The 22162-nt window shown below is 42.5% G+C and overlaps 1 protein-coding gene and 1 long non-coding RNA gene across 3 annotated transcripts in view; one reads left to right on the top strand and one right to left on the bottom strand.

Annotated features, from left to right (window-relative positions):
- Positions 1-21484, bottom strand: part of LOC116420217 — a 44298-nt gene extending 22814 nt beyond the window's left edge. For both annotated transcript variants that reach the window (XR_004230505.1, XR_004230504.1), the window contains exon 1: positions 21385-21484. This is a non-coding gene — a long non-coding RNA (uncharacterized LOC116420217). The remainder of the gene's footprint in view (positions 1-21384) is intronic.
- LOC116420216 lies at positions 4268-5642 on the top strand. The gene has a single exon (XM_031944544.1). The coding sequence runs from the start codon at positions 4561-4563 to the stop codon at positions 5608-5610; it is 1050 nt and encodes a 349-aa protein (XP_031800404.1). The 5' UTR covers positions 4268-4560; the 3' UTR covers positions 5611-5642.
- Positions 21485-22162: the final 678 nt, after the last annotated feature.

The raw sequence follows: 22162 nt of genomic DNA, 5'->3' as shown, positions 1-22162 counted from the left end.
ATCTTTGTATTCCTACTCATGCAATAGCTTGTGATGGGGGAACCTTGATTTAGATCAGCAAATAAAATGATTGAATGTTTTTATTGTTGTGTTTTTATTGTTGGTGAAATATAAAAATAAGACCTGCCTCTAAAGCAACTGTTGATACTAAGGACCACAATGGAGTAAAGGTTTGTTAAAAAGGAGGACTCTGTTCAAATCTGCCCCAAATCCCCAACTCTCCCGCATCCACATCCACATCCACATCATCATCTACTGGCATCCCAACTGCCACCTGCTCACACAAATAAAGGAAGGAATCCTAACAGAAAGTGCTTATGTTGTGATTCCTTCCATTTTTGGCCATATACTCAGCCTCACTTACCCGTCTTCAACAAGCCAATCTCTTCTCCCACAAGCTCCTTCTCCTCTACATGCCATCCCCTCTACCCTCCTGGAGCAACCGTTTAAACTTGCTCAAGTCACAGAGACAGGGGCGATGGGGGAAGGCCACCTCCCTACCTCATCTCCCCAACCAGGGGGAACAGTTCCCAGATTTCCTGATACAATTTATGAAGGACAAAATATTCTGGAAACACACTGATGACCCTGGGTCACCCCCTCGCCATGACCAACCCAAGAAAGGGCCCTAAGCATGGGGAAGAAAAGGGTGTGCTTGGGACAAAAACCAGGAGAGTTCAGAAAGAATTTGGGAGAATTGAACAGTTTCACATTCTGCATTCACATCCTTGGATCAGTGTCCCACCAGGAGCCACATTAGTAACTCTGATGATCTCCCCCATCCCAGGGATACAAAGCTGAGGGGCAAGCCCCTGAACCTGCTCACCTCTCTTCTCCAACTCTTGCCCTCCTGCTGGAGGCCCGTTACTAAACTAAATAATTGGAGAAAAAACAAAACAACAACAACAAACAACCCTGGCTTGTGACTGACACCATCCCAAGGACCAGGACCAGAACTGGGACCAGGTGGGGGAGGTGGGACTAAGAGCATGGCATCTTTTCCAGTAGGGAAGGGAGCTGCGAGCCCAGCAGGGGGTCTGCCTGGAACTGGACACACAGCAGGCTTAACACAGACCCCCTGGGGAGTGACTGGAGGTGGAGAGGTAGGTGATTCCTGGCCAGAGGCCCTGACTGGACTTGGCCTTGTCCTGCATCTTCTAGAACATATTCTATTTTCTGGAAGAGCAGAAGAAAGGTCTGGTTGGGTGAACAGGGAAAAGCCTCTTATCCCCCCTGACCACGGACTCAACAGATCCATAAAAGGATTGTACTTCTATGTTTTAAGAGTGAAGCTGTCCTATGAGATGGAGGTCACCGAGGCTTTGCTGTACAAGGTCTCTGTGCATGCAGAAGGGTCTTGCTCTCCTTGTCAGAGACATTTGTTGTGGCTTTTCAGGCACTTTGTGTGTAATGAACCTGCTGAGTTCAGCCACACCATGGGCCCAGTTATTCTCTCCCCTGACCTTCTCAGCCCTCCCTTGGCAAAAATCACTCCCCATCTCCTGAACATCCCAAGCGAGCTCAATACCAGGATATTGAGTCCGGGAGGCAATCTGGCTCTTTCCCTTCTGACTCCATTGGCAATCACAAGTTCCTTTTCCAAATCGGAAAAAATTCTTCCAGCCCTCTCTTCCCCTATCCCCCAGCTAGCCAATGGACAAGTTTATAGCCCTGCCAGATTTGGGAGAATGTGAGGAGGGGTGGAATTTCGGGAGTTGGGTTGCAGTATGGTATGGATGGAGAAAGCAGCATGGTCATAGCCTGCCTTGTTTCATGTTCTCACTTGAATATCACCTTCTAGAAGCTGGAGGACTGTCCAAGTAATCCCTAGACAATATGTAAAAAGATGGAGAAAGAAGGAAAGGGAAAGGGAAACAGAAGGGAAAGCATAAAGAAAAGGGAAAACGAAAGTAAATGGGAAAGGGAAAGGGAAATGAAAAGGGAAAGGCAAAGGGAAAGGGACAGGTGAGGGTACTGACAAAGGAAGAGAATGTGAGCAATGGAGAAAGGCCCAATTCCCATGGGCCAGCTGACCACACTGAAAGGCCAGAAACAATAAGTGAAACTAGACAGGGGAAGGTGGACAAAGAAGGGGTCATGCTCTCTCTCACGGCAGGCAGTGTCCAGCACAGTGGGGGGTCTCCCTGGAACCTGACATACTCCAAGCTTAACACACAATCTGGAGAGATGGGTGATTCCTGGGCAGGCTACCTAACTGAGCCAAGTTTGGCCCTATAATCCCCCAGAACCCATTATACTTCCTTGAAGTGCAGAGGAAGCAAAGTGGTTATTCCTCAATGCACCCCCAACCCCTACTCACCATGGATTCTTGCGGTCCTGAAAATCTGAGGAGAAGATAAGGGAATGCTAGTGATCTCTAGGTACTGGATATCATAAGCAAACTTAGTGTAATATTTTCTGATTTAAATTATTTTTCCTTTCTCTTTTCATTAGCCATTTCCCTTAAAAAAGCTCTTTCTGCTGGCACTTTCTTAAAACAAGATAAAAATAAACAAAAATGAAATTACTGAAATTACTCCAGTGGGCAAAGGGGAAAAGCCCAAATCTCCTATACCCCTCCCCATATAAAACAATACATTATTTCTAAAAGGGAATTTTAGCATATTGCAACCCTTTTAAAAACAATTTGAAAATCAAAGGACTAAAATGACTATACTCTTTAAAAGAGAGACTCTCTTATTGGGTTTGAAGGAGATAATATTGACAAAAGTTCTTTGCATATTCCTTGGCACAGAAATAGATATTAATAAATGGTTATATCTCAAAGCAGATACCGATAAGAAGATATTCACCATATACACCACAATATTTATAGTAGTGTTTTTCTGCAGCAGCTAAGAATTGGAAATGAACAAGATGGGGCCTGTTGGAAAATGGCTAAACAAGTTCTATTGAATGTATTATATGTCCTGTATTATGATAATGAAAAGACATTGGAATAAAGGAAAAAACATACACACTCACACCAATACACACGTGTGTGCCTACTACAACAATGGCAGTGGAAAGGAGAACCACAATTGCTCCTGCCCCCAATCAAAAGTGAATGGAACAAAGTGATTAAGACTCCATGGCTCCAGTGAAGGCATGTGAGAAGCTAGGCCCCAGCCCCCCCTGGTGTCCATGTTTTCACAGTTTTTCAGGAGATTATTCAGGACAGCTGATTTGTAAAATGGTTGGTTGGCCACCCTTTGTTCTTGAAGAGGAGCACAATGATACCCTATGTTGTGGCCAAGGCACCATGTGTCCAATTGTGATAGCTCAGACCCAAAGGAGCTCAGAGTGCTCTGCCACAAGTCCGGCACAAATTGTCCCTATGAACATGTGGGGTGGATTCTCTAATTTTGTGCATCTTATGTTTCTGTTGAGCTACTTCAATCCTGCTTTGCTCATGACCCTGATGATCCCCTCCCATCCCAGGGAAAGCAAACTTAAATTCTCTGTTCTCTTGCTGACCATTCTGTTAGAGGTTATATGTAGCAATTAAAAAATAAAACTAAAGAATCCCTGGGGCCTCTTAAGCGCACCTGAAGGCAACAACCAAAACTGGGACCAGGCTGGACATGGTGGACCAAGGAGAAATCCTAATCCCCATTAGGCCAGTCAGCATCCACCACAGCAGGGGGTCTTCCTGGAGCCTTTGTGAGTGTCTCTGTATAACTTTTCCTGGCAACCATTTGAGTATTTTCCTGATCTGAGCCGAATAACAGGATGGCTTTCACAAATTTTGTATACAACAGTGGGTCAGAACATCAATAAGTAGAGCCGATTTTAAACAGTAATTGTTATATGGAATGGCCCTTAAAAAAGGGTTAGGGGAAGGATACTAGAGGAAACTGTAATGATGTAAGAAACAGAAGATGATGATAAAGTTCACTGATATTTTTTGTTAAGAGTTTTTTTTGGGGGGGATGTGGGGATAGAGAATCTGTTTTTGTTCACAACAGGACTTTTATGGAAATGTTATGTATACCTTCACATCAGCCTTTCTCAATATGGGGGAAGAAGGGAGAGAATCTGGAACTCAAGCAAATGTGAAAATGTTTTATATGTAACTGGGAAAAATAAAAATATTAAAATAAAAAATATATATTTAAAAAAGTCAATATCAATCCCTTTGTTTGTTTGTAAACAAGCTTCTTCAGCCTGCTATCACTCCCAAGTGATGTCATCCATTGTTAGCAAATCCGGCCTATTGTTAGGTAGTGAGCAGGACCCAATCCCTGACAGAGGGCTTGAGGTGAGGTTAGAAGCTAAGCTTATTCAAAGCCTGGACCCTAACAAGCTAGGAAGGCAGTGCTGTAGCCCTTTCCAAAACCATTCCCCCATCCCACCCCACCCCCGAGTTTTATTGAAAGTCTTCAGGAATGCTATCATTTCATCGTGAGGTCTACATTTTTTTCCAAATCTTATTACTTGGATGAAAATCTACCTGCCTTTACCGTGACTTTTGGCAGCTGAAGTGAACTCGGGTTCCTTTTCCCCTCCTTCGATCTCAAGGCCATTTCAGAGACATACCAGCCTCTTTAGAGGTAGGTCATGGAAATTGAAGTTGTTCCTGAAGGTTTATTTCTCAGGACCAGTTCTGACAGTTTGAAAGGAGACACCCGTCTTCAGGCTTTTTGGCAGATCCAATTATGGGGCAAAGTTGGTGTCCCACAGACATCCACCAAGAGGGTTCCAGGTGACTGTTCCTATGGCTCAGTCTGGCGCTCACCACAGCTTCACAAAGGAGACCCCAATGCCCAATCTGTTTGGCTGGCCCAACCAGCAGGCAAAGATGGTTATCCACAGATGCACATGAATGTTGCTCCAGGGAACCATTCCTTTGGGGCAGCTGGGTGCTCAAAGAAAGTCAAAAAAAGAAGCCCAGATTCCCAGCCTTGGGGGCTAATCCAATCAGGGGGTAAAAATGTTTTCACAGAGAGTCCCATGAAGAGCGCTGCAGGTGACCAATTCTTTGGGGCATCTGGGCCATATCCACCACGCTTTCAAAATCATGGCCTCGATCCCCAAGGTTTTGCAGCATTCCAACCACTGGGCAAAGATCATTTCCCAGGGAAACGCATGAAGAGAGAACCCAGTAGCCATCATTTTGGGGGACGCAGTCGTTCACCACAGCCTCAAAGAAGATCCCCAGGTCCTGAAGCTTATGGGCAGGTGCCACTAAAAAGCAAAGAGGATTTCCCAGAGATGCCCCCCATGAAGAGGGAGACAAGTGGCTATCCTTCTGAAGCATCTCAGTGTTCACCACATTTTCATACTGGAAGTCCTGATGATTCATATTTTAGGATGTTTCCACCAATGAACAACGCCTATTACCCAGAGAAAACCACAAAGAAAGTTCCAAGCTCAGATTCCTTTGGTGCAACTTGGAGATCACCACAATTTCCGGGAGTCCCTGACCAAGAACTTCCCAACCATTATCCTTCTGGTGCAGCAGATCCTCCCCTGAATACTACTAAACTGAAGAGAAAGAGAAGAGATGACACAATCTTTCTTGTGGACCTTGACGATACAGAATATCTTTGCATTCCTACTCATGCAATAGCTTGTGATGGGGGAACCTTGATTTGGATCAGCAAATAAAATGATTGAATGTTTTTATTGTTGTGTTTTTATTGTTGGTGAAATATAAAAATAAGACCTGCCACTAAAGAAACTGTTGATACTAAGGACCACAATGGAGTAAAGGTTTGTTAAAAAGGAGGACTCTGTTCAAATCTGCCCCAAATCCCCAACTCTCCCGCATCCACATCCACATCATCATCTACTGGCATCCCAACTGCCACCTGCTCATACAAATAATGGAAGTTATGCCAAGAGAAGCTGTTTAAATTTGGCTTCCTTCCATTTTTGGCCAAATACTCAGGTTTTATACAGACCCCAGTTTATCCTGAAATGTCTAAATTCATCATTGATTTCACTGATTTGGGGATGTAGAGGAAACATTTGTTTATTTACCTCATGGGGCACGAATCTGAACAATCCTTTCCTCCTCATTTTATATACAGAAACATAAATAGAAAGAGAATATTTAGGAAAACAACAAAGATTCAAATAGAAAAGGACTTTAAGCATCAAAAATTTGGAGTGAATCTGTCCCCTTGATATGGAGATCACTGTTGAATTTCCCCTATTTTCCCATCCCTCACTCATCCCTCTCCAACAAGCCAATCTCTTCTCCCACAAGCTCCTTCTCCTCTACATGCCATCCCCTCTACCCTCCTGGAGCAACTGTTCAAACTTGCTCAAGTCACAGAGACGTGGGCGATGGGGGAAGGCCACCTCCCTACCTCATCTCCCCAACCAGGGGGAACAGTTCCCAGATTTCCTGATACAATTTATGAAGGACAAAATATTCTGGAAACACACTGATGACCCTGGGTCACCCCCTCGCCATGACCAACCCAAGAAAGGGCCCTAAGCATGGGGAAGAAAAGGGTGTGCTTGGGACAAAAACCAGGAGAGTTCAGAAAGAACTTGGGAGAATTGAATGGTTTCACAGTCTGCATTCACATCCTTGGATCAGTGTCCCACCAGGAGCCACATTAGTAACTCTGATGATCTCCCCCATCCCAGGGATACAAAGCTGAGGGGCAAGCCCCTGAACCTGCTTCACCTCTCTTCTCCAACTCTTGCCCTCCTGCTGGAGGCCCGTTACTAAACTAAATAATTGGAGAAAAAAACAAAACAACAACAACAAACAACTCTGGCTTGTGACTGACACCATCCCAAGGACCAGGACCAGAACTGGGACCAGGTGGGGGAGGTGGGACTAAGAGCATGGCATATTTTCCAGTAGGGAAGGGAGCTGCGAGCCCAGCAGGGGGTCTGCCTGGAACTGGACACACAGCAGGCTTAACACAGACCCCCTGGGGAGTGACTGGAGGTGGAGAGGTGGGTGATTCCTGGCTAGAGGCCCTGACTGGACTTGGCCTTGCCCTGCATCTTCTAGATACAGGGATCCTCAAACTTTTTAAATAGGGGGCTAGTTCACTGTCCCTCAGACTGTTGGAGGGCCGAACTATAGTAAAAAACAAAACCTTTGTTTTGTGGGCCTTTAAATGAACAAACTTTCTAGCCCTGGGTGAGGGGGATAAATGTCCTCAGCTGCCACATCTGGCTGCGGGCCTTAGTTTGAGGACCCCTGTTAACTAGAACATATTCTATTTTCTGGAATAGTAGAAGAAAGGTCTGGTTTGGTGAACAGGGAAAAGCCTCTTATCCCACCTGACCACGGACTCAACAGATCCATAAAAGGATTGTACTTCTATGTTTTAAGAGTGAAGCTGTCCTATGAGATGGAGGTCACCGAGGCTTTGCTGTACAAGGTCTCTGTGCAGTCAGAAGGGTCTGCCCTCCTTGTCAGAGACATTTGTTGTGGCTTTTCAGAGACTTTGTATGTAATGAACCTGCTGAGCTCAGCCACTCCATGGGCCCAGTTCTTCTCTCCCCTTGACCTTCTCAACCCTCCCTTGGCAAAAATCACTCCCTTGGGGAAGGGCAAGGAGAAGTGGAAGTGGAAGGGCAATTTCCACTGCCCTCACCTTCCTGAAAGAGAAGCAATGGAGGAAGGATCAATTCCTATCACAGTGAATGCACAGAAACTAAAGATTGAACCAGACATGGCAGGGTCAATTAAAAGGGAGCCATTTTCTTCCTCTGAGAAGTAAGTTTCCAGCACAGTAGGGGGTCTCAATCGAACATGAGCCTCTCCAAGCTTGAGAGAGGTTTTTTCAGGAGGGTTTTTTGGTAGGTGGGGACTTCCTTGGCACATGAACTCAGTCATTTTTAGGATTTCCTCTCATCACTGTCATTTCTCTTGCCAACTGTTCCTCTACCTCTTACTTGATTTTCAAAATTTTGTTGAACTCTACCATGGCCTCAGCCAAGGTCCTGTTTTTCTTGGATGCTTTTGATGGAGGAACTTTGATTTTGTCAAAGTGAGGGAAGGAGAAAAGGGAAAGAAGGGGGAGAAAAGGAAAAAGTGGGACAGAGAAAAGAGGGAAGTGTAGAGGAGAGAGTGAGAAGAGGGGGAAAGAAAAGGGGATAGAAGGGAGAAGAAGAAGAGTTGGGAAACTGAGGAGGGAGGGAGGGAGGAAGAGAGAGAGGGAGGGAAGAAGAAAGAGAGAGGAAGGAGGAAGGCAAAGGAAAGGAGGAAGGTAGCAGAGGGGAGACATGGAGAGGGGCAAGGAGGGAGGAAGTTGGTAGGCAAAGTTCAAGGAAAAGGGGAAAGGGGAAAGGGGTAGGGAAGGGAGAAGGCAAAAGACAAGGGAAAGGGGAAAGTGGAAGGGGAGGAGAATGGCTAAAGGGAAGGGAAAATGAAAGGAGAATGGAAATGAGGGAAAAGGAAAAGGTGGGTGAGGGAGAAGGGGAAAGGGGAAGAAAAACAGAATGGAAGCAATGGAGGAAGGCTAAATTCCCATGTGCCAACTTACAACATTCAAAAGACAGAAACTAAAAGTGGAACCAGACATGGCAATAGTAAATGGGAACTATTTTCTCCCTCTGACAAATTAGTGTCCAGCACAGCAGGGGGTCTCGTTGAAACATGGGACACTCCAAGGTTAAGAGAGATTACCTGGGGAGGGTTTGTTGGAAGCCAGGGAATTCCTGAGCACATGAACTCAGTCATTTCTAGGATTTTCTTGCATCACTATCATTTGTCTCCAAATTGTTCCTCTTCCTCCTACTTGATTTTCAAAATCTTATTGAACACTACCATGGCCTCAGCCAAGTTTCTGTTTTTCTTGCATGCTTTGCATGTAGGAGGTTTGAGTTTGTCAAAGTGAGGAAGAAAGAAAAGGGAAAGAATGGGGAGAGAAGGAAAAAGTGGGACAGGAGGGAGAATTGGGAAGGGGAATGAAGAGAGAGGGGAGAGGGGAGGGGAAAGGAGGGAGAGAAGGGGGAAAGAGGAAGGGAGAAGAGAGACTGAGAAGGGAGAGATGGAGGGAGACAAGGAGGGTAGAGGAGGTTGGGAGGGAGAAAGAGGGAGAAGGAGAAAGGAGACACGAAGAGAGGCAGGGAGCTGGTGTGCAAAGCGGAAGGAAAAGGGGAAAAGGTTGGAGAAGGGGGAAGTAAAAGCTGAAAAGGAAGGGAAAGTGGGAAGGGTTATGGGTAGGAGGAGAAGAGGGAAGGGAAAACTGGAAGGGGAATGGAAATGAGCAAAAAGTAGAAGAAGGAGAAGGGAAAGGGGAAGGGGAAGAGAATGGAAATTATGGAGGAAGGCTCAATTCCCACGGACCAACTTACCACACTGAAAGGACAAAAACTAAAAGTGGAACCAGCCAAGGCAGCTAAGGTGGAGTACATGGGAACCTTTTTATCCCTCTGACTAGTTACAGTCCACACATCAGGGGGTCGAACATGAGCCATTTCAAGCTGAAGAGACCTTCCTTTTTTGGGAGGTTGGGAATTCCTAGGCAGACAAACTCACTTTTCAGATTGTCTTGCACCACTGTCATTTCTTGTCCTGATTCTTCCTCTGTCTCTTACTTGATTTCCCAAATCCTTATTGAACACCACCATGGCCTGAGACAAGTTCCTGTTTTTTTCTTGGACACTTTGGTTGTAGGAGCTTTGAATTTGTCAAAGTGAGCAAGAAGAAAAAAAAGAAGGGGGAGAGAGGGAAAATGGCATAGAAGAGAGAAGATTGAAGGGGAGAGGAGATAGTAAGGTGAGAGGAAGGGAAATGAGGGAGAGAAGGGGGAAAGAAGAAGGGGGAAGAGGAAGAGAACTAGGGAGACTGAGAAGGGACAGAGGGATGCAGAGAAGGAGGGAGGAAAAGAGGGAGAGAGAAAAGGGAGTGAGAGAGGGAAGGAGGAAGAGAGCTGAAGGCAAAGAGCAAGGGAAAGGGGAAAAGAAAAGGTAAGGAGGAAGGTGAAAATATAGGGGAAAGAAAATGGTGAAGGGGAAGAGAAAGAGAGAAGAGGAAGAGTTAATGAAGAAGGAGAAGGGAAAGTGGGAAAGAGAAAAGAAAGGGGGAGAAGGAGAAGGGTAGGGGAAAAGGAAGGGGGAGTACGAGAAGGGGAATCCTGGAAAAGGAAGAGGGCCACAGGAAGAGGAAGGGCAAGGAGAAGTGAAAGGGGAAAGGGAAGAGAAAGGAAGCAGTGCAGAAATGATCAATTCCTATGAGCCAACTTATCACACTGAAAGGACAGAAACTAAAAGTGGAACCAGCCAAGGCAGGGTAGACTACATGGGAAGCTTTTTCTCCCTCTGACTAGTTAGCGTCCAGCAGAGCAGGGGGTCTCAATGGAACAGCTTCTCCAAGCTTAAGCGAGGCATCTTGGGGAGAGTTTTCTGGGCAGTTGGGAATTCCTGAGAAGATAAACTCAGCCATTTCTTAGGATTTTCTCGCATCACTGTCATTTCCCTTCCCAATTGTTCCTCTACCTCTTACTTGATTTTCAGAATCCTTATTGAACACTATCATGGGTTGAGACAAGTTCTTTTTTATGAACTTTGTTCATTTCACTTTGTCAAAGTAAGGGAGGGAGAAAAAGGAAAGAAGGAGAAGAGAAGGAAAAATGTAACAGGAAAGAGAAGAGGGAAGGGGAGAGAAGAGAGTGGGAAGAGGGGAGGGAAAATAAGGAAGAGGAAGGGGAAAGAGGAAGTGAGAAGAGGAAGAGAGATAGAGAGACTGAGAAAGGAGAGAGGGAAGGGAAGGGATGGAATAAGAGGGGAAGAGGAAGGGAGGAGAAAGGATGAAAGGGATGGGAGAGGTGAGAAAGAGAGGGAGGAAAAGGGGAGAGGAGAGAGGAATGGGGAACTTGAGGGAAGGAGAGAAGGGAGGGGAGAAGATGGAAGAAAGAGGAAGAGAAAAGAGGGAAAGAGGGAGGAGAGTGGAAAGAAGTGAGGACATAGGGGAGAGAGAGAGAGAGAAAGAGGAGAGAGAGAGAGAGAGAGAGAGAGAGAGAGAGATGACCAGCAGAGTAGAGGGAAAAAGGAGAGAAGATAGGAGGAAGAGAAAAAGGAGGAGAGGGTAGTGGAGGTAGAGGGAAACAAGGACATAAAGCCACTAGGACAAAAACCAAAACTGGAACCTGATCGGGCAGGGAGGACAGCAGGGAGTCTTCCTGGAAATACACACTCTAGGCTTAACATAGATTCCTTTGGAAGTAATGGGCTGGGGGGAGGTCTTGGAGAGGTGGGTAATCCATAACCAGATGACATGATGAAAGTCAACTATGTCTTGTAAACTCCAGCACACCCTTTCTGGAAATGCAGAAGGAAGGTCTAGTAATAGATCAACCTCAGGACTGCATATGATTATATCAGTAGAAACAACAAAGTAGAGGCCTTAACATCTGCTTTGCCATTGTACCATAAGGGTCAGTTGTAGCCCCAAGAGTTGTCTGCTCAATGAGAATTTAAGAACATTGAGACCAAGGATAGCCTTATTATTCTATTTGTAATCTCAATGCTTGACCAACATCACATAAAACAAGTTATTAAAAATGCTTCATTCAGGAAGGAAATTGTGACCAAAGAAGAACTGGAGATCATTACTGAACACAAAAAAGATAATTTTGATTATATTAAGTTAAAAATTTTTTGTACAAATAAAACTAATGCAGACAAGATTAGAAGGGAAGCAATAAACTGGGAAAACATTCTTACATTTAAGGGTTCTGATAAAGGCCTCATTTCTATTTTTTTTTAGCATCTAAATTCTTTTTTTTTTTAATTTAATAGCCTTTTATTTAAAGGTTATATGTATGGGTAACTTTACAGCATTAACAATTGCCAAACCTCTCGTTCTAATTTTTCACCTCTTACCCCCCACCCTCTCCCCCAGATGGCAGGATGACCAGTAGATGTTAAATATATTAAAATATAAATTAGATACACAATAAGTATACATGACCAAACCGTTATTTTGCTGTACAAAAAGAATCAGATTCTGAAATATTGTACAATTAGCTTGTGAAGGAAATCAAAAATGCAGGTGGGCATAAATATAGGGATTGGGAGTTCAATGTAATGGTTTTTAGTCATCTCCCAGAGTTCTTTCGCTGGGCATAGCTGGTTCAGTTCATTACTGCTCCATTGGAAATGATTTGGTTGATCTCGTTGCTGAGGATGGCCGGGTCCATCAGAACTGGTCATCATATAGTATTGTTGCTGAAGTATATAATGATCTCCTGGTCCTGCTCATTTTACTCAGCATTAGTTCGTGTAAGTCTCTCCAGGCCTTTCTGAAATCATCCTGCTGGTCATTTCTTACAGAACAATAATATTCCATAATATTCATATACCACAATTTATTCAGCCATTCTCCAACTGATGGGCATCCATTCAGTTTCCAGTTTCTAGCCACTACAAAAAGGGCTGCCACAAACATTCGTGCACATACAGGTCCCTTTCCCTTCTTTATAATCTCTTTGGGATATAATCCCAGTAGTAACACTGCTGGATCAAAGGGTATGCACAGTTTGATAACTTTTTGAGCATAGTTCCAAACTACTCTCCAAAATGGTTGGATTCGTTCACAACTCCACCAACAATGCATCAATGTCCCAGTTTTCCCGCATCCCCTCCAACAATCATCATTATTTTTTCCTGTCATCTTAGCCAATCTGACAGGTGTATAGTGGTATCTTAGAGTTGTCTTAATTTGCATTTCTCTGATCAATAATGACTTGGAGCATCTTTTCATATGACTAGAAATAGTTTCAATTTCTTCATCTGAGAATTGTCTGTTCATATCCTTTGACCATTTTTCAATTGGAGAATGGCTTGATTTTTTATACATTAGATTTAATTCTCTATATATTTTGGAAATGAAAGGTCTCATTTCTAAAGTATATAGAGAATTGATCCAAGTCATTATTGATCAGAGAAATGCAAATTAAGACAATTCTGAGATACCACTACACATCTGTCAGATTGGCCAGAATGACAGGGAAAGATAATGCGGAATGTTGGAGGGGATGTGGGCAAACTGGGACATTGATGCATTGTTGGTGGAACTGTGAACAGATCCAACCATTCTGGAGAGCAATCTGGAATTATGCCCAAAGAGTTATCAAACTGTGCATATACCCTTTGATCCAGCAGTGTTACTACTGGGCTTATATCCCAAAGAGATTATAAAGAAGGGAAAGGGACCTGTGTGTGCACGAATGTTTGTGGCAGCCCTCTTTGTAGTGGCCAGAAACTAGAAACTGAGTAGATGCCCATCAACTGGAGAATGGCTGAATAAATTGTGGTAGATGAATGTTATGGAATTATTGTCCTGTAAGAAATGACCAGCAGGATGATTTCAGACAGGCCTGGAGAGACTTACACGAACTGATGCTGAGTGAAATGAGCAGGACCAGGGGATCATTATACATGGCAACAAGAAGACTATACGATGACATGGACATGGCTCTCTTCAACAATGAGATGATTTAAACCAGTTCCAATTATTCAGTGATGAAGAGAGCCATCCACACCCAGAGAGAGAGAACTGTGGGAACTGAATGTGGTTCACAACATAGTATTTTCACTCTTTTGGTGTGGTTTGCTTGAATTTTATTTTCTTTCTCATTTTTTAAAAAACTTTTTTTTCTTTCTTTTTTTTTATTTAATAGCCTTTTATTTACAGGTTATATGTATGAGTAACTAAAAAAACTTTTTGATCTAATTTTTTTTTTGTGCAGCAAAATAATTGTATTGGATTTAACATATATTTTTATCATGCTTAACGTATATTGGTTTACATGCCATATAGGGGAGGGGGTAAGATGAAAAGGAGGGAAGTAGGAACACAAGGTTTTTCAAGGCTCAATGTTGAAAAATTATCCTTGCATATGTTTTGAAAAAAAAACTTCAGGAAATTTTTTAAATGCTTCATTCATGTATTAAACACACACATATAAACACACACACACACACACACACATACACATAGAGCTCTTTCAACCACATCACTTCAAGATCAATATAAAGGGACTAATATATGACAGACCTGTAGGATGTAAGCAGGACAGAAATACTCTCTCCTCCCCTTGAAATCTGGCAGAGGTTATTCTGCTTTATCAAACAACAGTTGCCAGTAGTTTATGAATTGGGGTCTCTTTCTGCAGGTGGTATGAGTACCCAGCTGCCCCAGAGGGAATCACTAGATCACTGATGAAGTCATATTTGTGCAGCAGTTGCACCAACCACAAAATCTGGGTACCACAACCTGCTTTCACTAGCTCGACCAGATACTCTTCCATAGGATTTCAGATATTGTTTTTAGGTCTCTGGCTGTTAGGCACACAGTCTAGTGTGCCATAGACTGGGAAAGAAACAGACCCAGAGAAGCAGGAACCTAGGTCTTTATCATCTACCAAGAAGCACAGCAGAGGTAGGTAGATTTGCATCGAAGTATCCACCCCATTCCTCCCCAACTAGGGGGACAACAAAGCATTCCCAGAATACCTGACAAAATGAATTCATATCCAGAAACAAACTACTGCTCAAAGGAACCCATCTCTTAAATCTGAATCTGGATCCAGAAGAGAGGGTATATTTGTAAGAGAGGACAAGTTACTCCACAAATCATCAGAAGTTCAGTTTCTCATGTTCCATTATCAGCTCAGCTGGGTCCCTACCCACTCCTAGCCACCTTGTGTGTCTGATAATCCGCTTCTACAATAGAAAGCTGAGGATGAGGAATGTCTACCTGATTTGACCTTTTTCCTTTTATTCAATGTTCTTCCTCTTATTCTACTGCCAAAGGCTGTAGCTAAAACATAAAAATATTAAAAAGAAAAAAAAGGATCCTAGGGGTCCCTCCTAAGGGCAAGAACTCAAACTGGGACAAATCTGGACCACATGGAGTAAGAAAATGATAGTTTTCCATCAGGGCAAAGGGCTTCTAGCCCAGCAGGGGATCTTATTGGAAGTGGACTAATTTTAAGCTTAATGCTGGGGAGTGAAGGAGGGATGGGAGGAGAGGTAGTTTCCAGGAGCTGTATGACACTTGGGCTAATGAACTAGCTAAGGTGAACACTGCCCTGAACACATTACACTTCATGGAAAAGCAGAAGAAAACCTGATTGGGTGAGAAGAGAAAGCTCTATCACACCCTACCTATTTTCTTTTGTTTCCATTGTTGCCCTATAGATCTTTTCTGCTTGCATTTTTGCACAAAACACAGGGTTTAGGCTACTGAACTTTCTTGAAGACTCCCATCTTGGAGGGAAAATCCAAAACGTCAAAAATTTTCTCCCCCCAAAAAACAAAATCAGAGATGGACTAAATTACACCTTGTTCCTTTGGGCTGAAACATGATCTGGTATTTAGGTTCTTTTACGAATAGAGGACTGTCACAATTACTGAATGAGATCTCCAGAAGGCAAGAGGTCAGACTTGTTCAAAACTCTGAAATCATGGTTGCAACACTTTTGCCTCTGCAAGTCCCCTAGGGTTTCATCCCCTTGAAGCCAGATAACTTGTATTTACATAGCATCTACTATGTGCTGACATAGGACTAAATGCTTAATAAATATATCATTTGTTCTTCCCCACAATCCTGGAAGGTAGTTACTATTATCCCATGTTTATTTATCCCATGATTTGCCCAGGATCACACAGCTAGTTATTTTGAGACCTGATTTCAAACTCAGCCCTTCTGGACTTCTGGACCAATACACTACCCACTGCTCCACCAGGCAACCTCATTTTGACACATGCTTAGGGGGGTAGGGGGAAGAGAGTCACAGATATCATCATCCTAGGGACACTTAATGAGGCAAATCAAGGGCACATCTCTGTTGGTTGTCATCTAACATTATGTGTTCTGGTCTCTATATCACCAAGGAAATGGATTGAAAGGCTTTAAAAATTGCCATTACCATTATTCTTGGTGAAAACATGATCTGCCTCTAAGTATAAAAAGGATGTAAAGTTTTCTTACTGGGGAAGGGTCTGATCTGTCCTGTTAAAAGTTTCACTACCACCTCTCCCCTAACATAAGGTAGCTAAGTAAGTATCTGTACCCTGTATGTGATGGGATCTTTCTATTATTGCCCACATGGTCCAGTGCTTGTTCGATCCACTTTGTCTCTAAGGACCACCAGGTGTCAATCCTATCCTATACCTTTGAGAGCAGAGATGTTCATGTCAGATTTCACATGGAGCCCAGGATGAAACTTGGATGAATTATTTTCATCAAAAGGAAGCAATATCTTCAGAATCTTCTAGAGTTGGGCTTTGAAGCTGTCTGAGGGTCATGGGGATAGACTCAGTGACTTTCAGTGTGACCTTGGACAAGTCGTGTGACTTTTGGGAAGCTAAGTTGTAAAAGGAGAGAAGCTAGACTAGTTAGTCCCTAGTGTACTTCCAGTTCAAAATTTCACTGAATCAAGAATAAGGTAGGTAAGGAGGGCTCTAGTCACCTCCATTTCCTTGGAGCTGAAGGGTAGTCCATGCTATCACCTTTCATCAATCCCCAAATTACAGTGACCAGCACTAGACCTGCTCGGTCACATGTAGAAGGGACATACAGGCTTGTAGAGCAGTCCAACAGAGTGAAGGCTCCAACAGTGTGTATGCTGAGGGCCTATTGAGAGACAGAACCTTTGGGCCAAGAGCCACCTGCTCATATAGTCCTGTATCTGATATTTAGAGCAGAAAGTATACTCAGTCTCTGGTATTATCCTGTGTTCCTTCCATTTCATTTTGATTTCCATCTGGCATGATGTCTCTGAATTTATTCTCATTATAGTTATTACTCTTGGCCACATCAAAGGAGAAGGAAGTGGGGAATGACTTCCACTCATGCTTTCCAAATTCCTGCAAAGACATTCAACACTGAAGTCATTGGTGATGATTTCTGTAGGGTTTTCCAGCTCATTCTACTCAGAACCTTCCTTTTCTCCTCTGAAATAACCACCACGTATCCTCCTTAGCACTGGGAACTTTGCTGGCCCTCACTGTGTCTCTGTTTCTTTGGGAAACTACATTTTAGTTTTGTAATGTCTAATATATGTCAGGTCATGACCAGTACCCAGGTTGACATGGAATGGGCTGATGAGGAATTTTTTTATTATATTAAATTAAAATTAACCAACAGGAGCCTGTGATCCAGGTGAACTCTCCCAACATTTACTACCAAATAACTTTAAAATTAAAATTACAGCTCAAATCAAATTTTGGAGCAGTGGAGTCAACAACAGATCAGAGGGAGACTTTTTAAAAGCCCAAGCCAAGCTGAAAGGTCTGTAGGAGAGGTCGGGAGCACTAGGGTCAGCACAGCAGCTCTCAGCCCAGAGAGCTTAAGTTAAGGGGGTCAGATAACTGGTCAGAGATTATAAGAGATTCTTTCCTGAAACTGGGAGTAGCTGGCATTGGCAGGCAACTCCATTGCCCGTAACTAATTCTGGGCGGAATTTCTAGGTGGAAAGGGTCAATAGTGGTTGGTCATAAGGGAGCAGGAGACCTGGTCACAGTTTCAGGGACAAGAAGAAAGCTGCAGGAGAGAAGGGACGTCTCCTGGATAAAGACCACAGTGCAGACAAAGAACAACACGTTTGACTCAACTTGCCCTATGATCATCGTCAACCTCCCCATTCCCCTTCTCCTCTATTTAGGGACTGAAGTTGTTAAGGGCTCATTGAGGATCTTTTCCCTGAAGGACCTTCTCTCTGAGGACCTTCTCAGAAAGAACTTTCTGCATTATAAGAACTATGCTAAGCACTCTAGATACAAAGATATTACACATTGGAAAGAGAGACTTTGGGGGCAAAACTTTTTTTTCTGGGTCTTTAGTAGCTGAGCTGTAGGCCCTACAGGAGCTGAGGCCAGGCTACTTTTCCACAGGAGGTTCTTCCCAGAATGATGGCTGGGTTTACTGAGCTGTTTTTCCCAAGGCTCCTGGGATAAGAATGTTGAGACTGTCTCTATCAATGCCCATGGACAGACAGTCAGCAAGGTGGCAAGAGTGATCTGACCATCCTGGTCTCCCCAGGGTGCCTTGCTGCTACAGCTAGTATTTCTTACATGCCCTATGTATGGCAGGTAGTTGTCAGTTAGTGGGGGTAGCTTATCCCTTCTCTACAGGAGCTGATTTGGGGGAAGATGTCAAGCCTGTGTCAGAAGCAGGATGGGTGGGTTGGGGTTCCTGCAACTGCAAGAAGTCTTGTGCCATTGTTATACGTCTGTGGAATCTAATTGGTCAGCAATTGTGATTGCTATTCCAAAAGATCTTGCGGCTCAGGGTCCTTGGCTGACTTAGTAGAGAGATGGAACTTGCCTCTATAGTAGTTATGAATGCTCAGCACCAGATTGACGTGAAGCTTTGTGACTACAGAAAGATCGGGTGACATCTTGGCACCATTGCCACCTCTTGATTAGCCATAATTATGAAGGACAAAATGAAGTCTTTTACATATCAGTGATATACTTCATTTCTACTTCTCAACCATGTTCACTAGATTCCCAACAGCTAAAAGTCTTCCTGACTCAACTAACCCCTTGTTTCCTAGGATCCCTTGGGGAAATGAGTTTTATATGAAATCAAACATACTGGGATTTTCATCCTACTTAGCCCTTTCTTGTAATTCTGGAAAAGATTGGCTATAGAGTCACATAATAATCATTGATATTAACTAAAGATAAGCTATTTCGCCATAACACAGAATATCATTTAGGCCAAATGAGAGGGAAAATATATATTTAATAATTATTCCAGAAATAATTTCAAGAAAGAGAAAGAATTTATTTCCATAACGATTGTTTAATTACTTCCTTTCAACTTAAAAGTAGATTTATGATAAAGTGGATTCCTATGGCAGGTAGGAAGACCAGGCAGATTAAGGATCTACAAAAGTATAATCACAGTCTTAGCAAAGTAAATAAAATTAGTATTCTTTGTGTCCCAGTACTAAACAGTGGATGGCTGAAAGTTACTCTCAAATGCTTATTGTTACAATGGATGGAAAATATTTGTTTGAAACACAGGTAACAGAGAGAAGAAAATATCATAGATGCAGATATTATTGAATCAACATTATCCCATTGGAGCAATGCCTGTGGGTAATGTCAAACATTTTAGGAGAAAGGAGAAGGAATTAAATAGGGTTTCAAACAATAATCATTAGGGAAATCCTCATATCTATTTTAGAGAGTTATTAGGCAATGAAAGCTTTTTGCTTCCCAATTCCCATAAAAACAAGACTGACTGGAAATAGTTGACTCCCATTGCTCACTAATTCCATATTTGCAAATCTGCCTATTCAATAAAATGCATTTGTAACCCCAAAATCAAAACTAATGATAACTTTGCCTGCTATTTGCAGCCATGTGCAGAGTAGCAAAAAATTTGAGTTACCGCACCTTAAAATTTCCAGTTAAAGTAGAACAAAGTCACATTCACCTTCTTGTTTTAGGTTTTATACTGTAAGCAAGTGTCTTTTTTTTGCTGTCAATTTAGTGCCATATATTTCACATGTTTGTGCTTTCTGCTTGTGCTTTTCTATCTAAAATGACTCCAGAGTACAATGCTGAAGTGCTATGTAGTAAGCCCAAGAAGGCTGTGATATGCCCTACTGAGAAAATAGGTTATATAAGCAGTGTTCAGGTATAAGTGCTGTTGGCTGTAAACTCAATGTTACTCAATCAACAATATGGTATATCCAGAAAAAGGAAGAGGAAATTTACATATCATTAGTTATCTATAATAAATATATTAAATAAGGTGTCTTTAAACAGAAACATAGACAACGAGATAATGCAGTGGGTACAGTGTTGGGTTTGGTGGCAGAAGGACTCATGTTCCTGAGTTCAAATCCAGCCTCCAACACTTAGAAGCTGTGTGACTCTGGGTGAGTCACTTAATCCTGTTTGTCTCAGTTTCCTCATCCATAAAATGAACTGAAGAAGGAAATGCAAAACTACTCCAGTATCTCTGCCAAGAAAACCTCAAAGCGGGGGAGGGAGGGGCTCACCAAAAGTTGGACACAACTGAAATGACTGAACAACAACAAACAGAAACATCCATAAAACAAAATCATATTGACTGGTTGATGACAATGTGACCAGAAGCTTGTAATAACCTAACCCTTTATTTCTCTTCAAACAATGTTTAAATACCAGTAATTTACTACTGATGGCAACTTAACAAAATATAACTCTGGCAAATGACTAGAATAGATTGTAAATCAACAGGTTCATTTTAACAAAATGAGAAAATATATAGACTTTTTTTTGAAAATAAAAAGCTTTAAATTGGGCATTTGTTGGATTATAGTTTCAAGACATTTCAATTAGATCTAGTAGTGAGACAATTAAAACACTAAGCATTATATTGACTAATTATGAAAACCCATCTTGTTCATCCTAATTCAAATGAACATCAGCCAAAAGGTCTTCGGTATAAACTCTGAAAAATGCTCTAAATAAACATACTTATCAAATATCAAAGAGGTGGGGAGACTTCCCAGGAATTCTAGAAGAATCCAGATAAGCTATAATCTCAAAAGTATTTTAGAATGAGAAGAGGAAAAGAGATGGCAGCAAACAAAAAATAAATACAGTTCTTTGACCTCTTCCTCTACTCAAAACATTTTTCTACAGAAACTTTGAGATACCTCAATAGGGAAGTACTAGCTTAAATTGAGCTAGAGAGGGAGGTTATAGGTCAGGGCAATTCTGCCAGGCCCACCATTGTCATGAATCTCATTCCAATGAAACCAAAGCCTCCTCAGGTATGGAGTACAGGTTCATTATGTCTATTGGGAGCACAAGTGGTGTAGTGTCATAAAATGTCTTTTGCCTAGTGCTGGACAACAGATTATTTTCTAGCTAAGTTACCAACTTTAACCCACTATCTTCTTTCCCTTCTATCCTGCCTCTTCTCAGAAATGACTCATTTACAAAAACATTATATTTGGACATTCCAAGCTAGAAACTTCCAGATTCCTAGGTGACTGACAACTCTCCAGGGGACCTAGGAAAACCAATGAGACACAGTGGACAATCCTCTTCATACACACACTTATATACCTTCCTATAAACCACACATTCCTATAAAACACTTGAATTACTCTGATCCCAACACAGTCATGGCCAGAAAAAGTCCTGATGCAGGAGTCCTAGAACTTCTTAGTCTCTCTTCTCCATGTCTTAAACTACATGGGCATACCTGGCACTATCCATTTTTTGAGGGATTCTTCTGGCGCTAGACTGGTGTCAAAAAAATTTAGATCCTATGTGAAATTTTTTATCATAAAATAGAAGCTCCTACCACAGTGGTTAGAGAACGAAGTATGAAGTATCTACCATCATTTTTTTTTCTTACCTCTTTTACAAGGTAATTGAATTCCTTGGCCTGGTATTTCCCAATAGTGTAGATACATGAATTTGAAAACATCGATTTCTTACCTTTTGAAGGATCTTCTTTAATTAAAGAGACTTTCCATTCTTAGGTTTGTTGGCCAGAGTTATGTCCAATTTTTCAGCTGATCAGAGCTGAGGCTCTACCTGAGAAGAAAAGGAAAAAGAATGGGCTTAAGTACATTGGTGGTATCAGTTTCATGGTGAGTTATCACAGCTACACTCCTGCTGAGAAAAGAGGTTGGATTGTGTTTCCTCTTCTTGGCTTAATGGCAGCCAGTACCAATCACTTCCTTTCCTAACCAGTCTTTTCATGTCTTGTAATTCCCCTGCAGTGCTAGTGAAAGAGAGTCTCTCCTATACTGCTGACTTTATCACAATCTGCGAGGATGGCAGCACCCAGAGCCATCACCAGCAACTTTGGCACTGAAGAATGCAGCAGAAAAGTCACCCAGATTCAACTTTTTAAAGCAAATTGGGCTGGCTGACACAAGGCCCCAAGGTAGGAGACAGTTTTTTCTACTTTTGCCAAGAAAAAGTACTATGGAGGGCCCTGTAAATTTCATCATCCTGGCTAGATCTTCATACCACAGTGGGAAGAACATAGTGGCAGGAACTGCTTTGAAAACTGGGGCACAGTTTAAAGGAACACTGAATGCATGTTATTTTCCCATTAAGATGGAATGGAAGCAAAAAAGAAGGACATTGCCCTGGTCAGTTATTAATACCTAAGATGGAAGCCTTGTACCCAGTCCCCAACAAGGATCAGACAGTAAGGCGTTCCCTTTCTACTTGAATTCCATGTACTCCATTAGGGTTTGATTAA

This window comes from Sarcophilus harrisii, chromosome X, assembly GCF_902635505.1.
Source record: "Sarcophilus harrisii chromosome X, mSarHar1.11, whole genome shotgun sequence".
NCBI lineage: Eukaryota > Metazoa > Chordata > Mammalia > Dasyuromorphia > Dasyuridae > Sarcophilus > Sarcophilus harrisii.
This window is presented reverse-complemented; position numbering and strand designations above follow the sequence as displayed.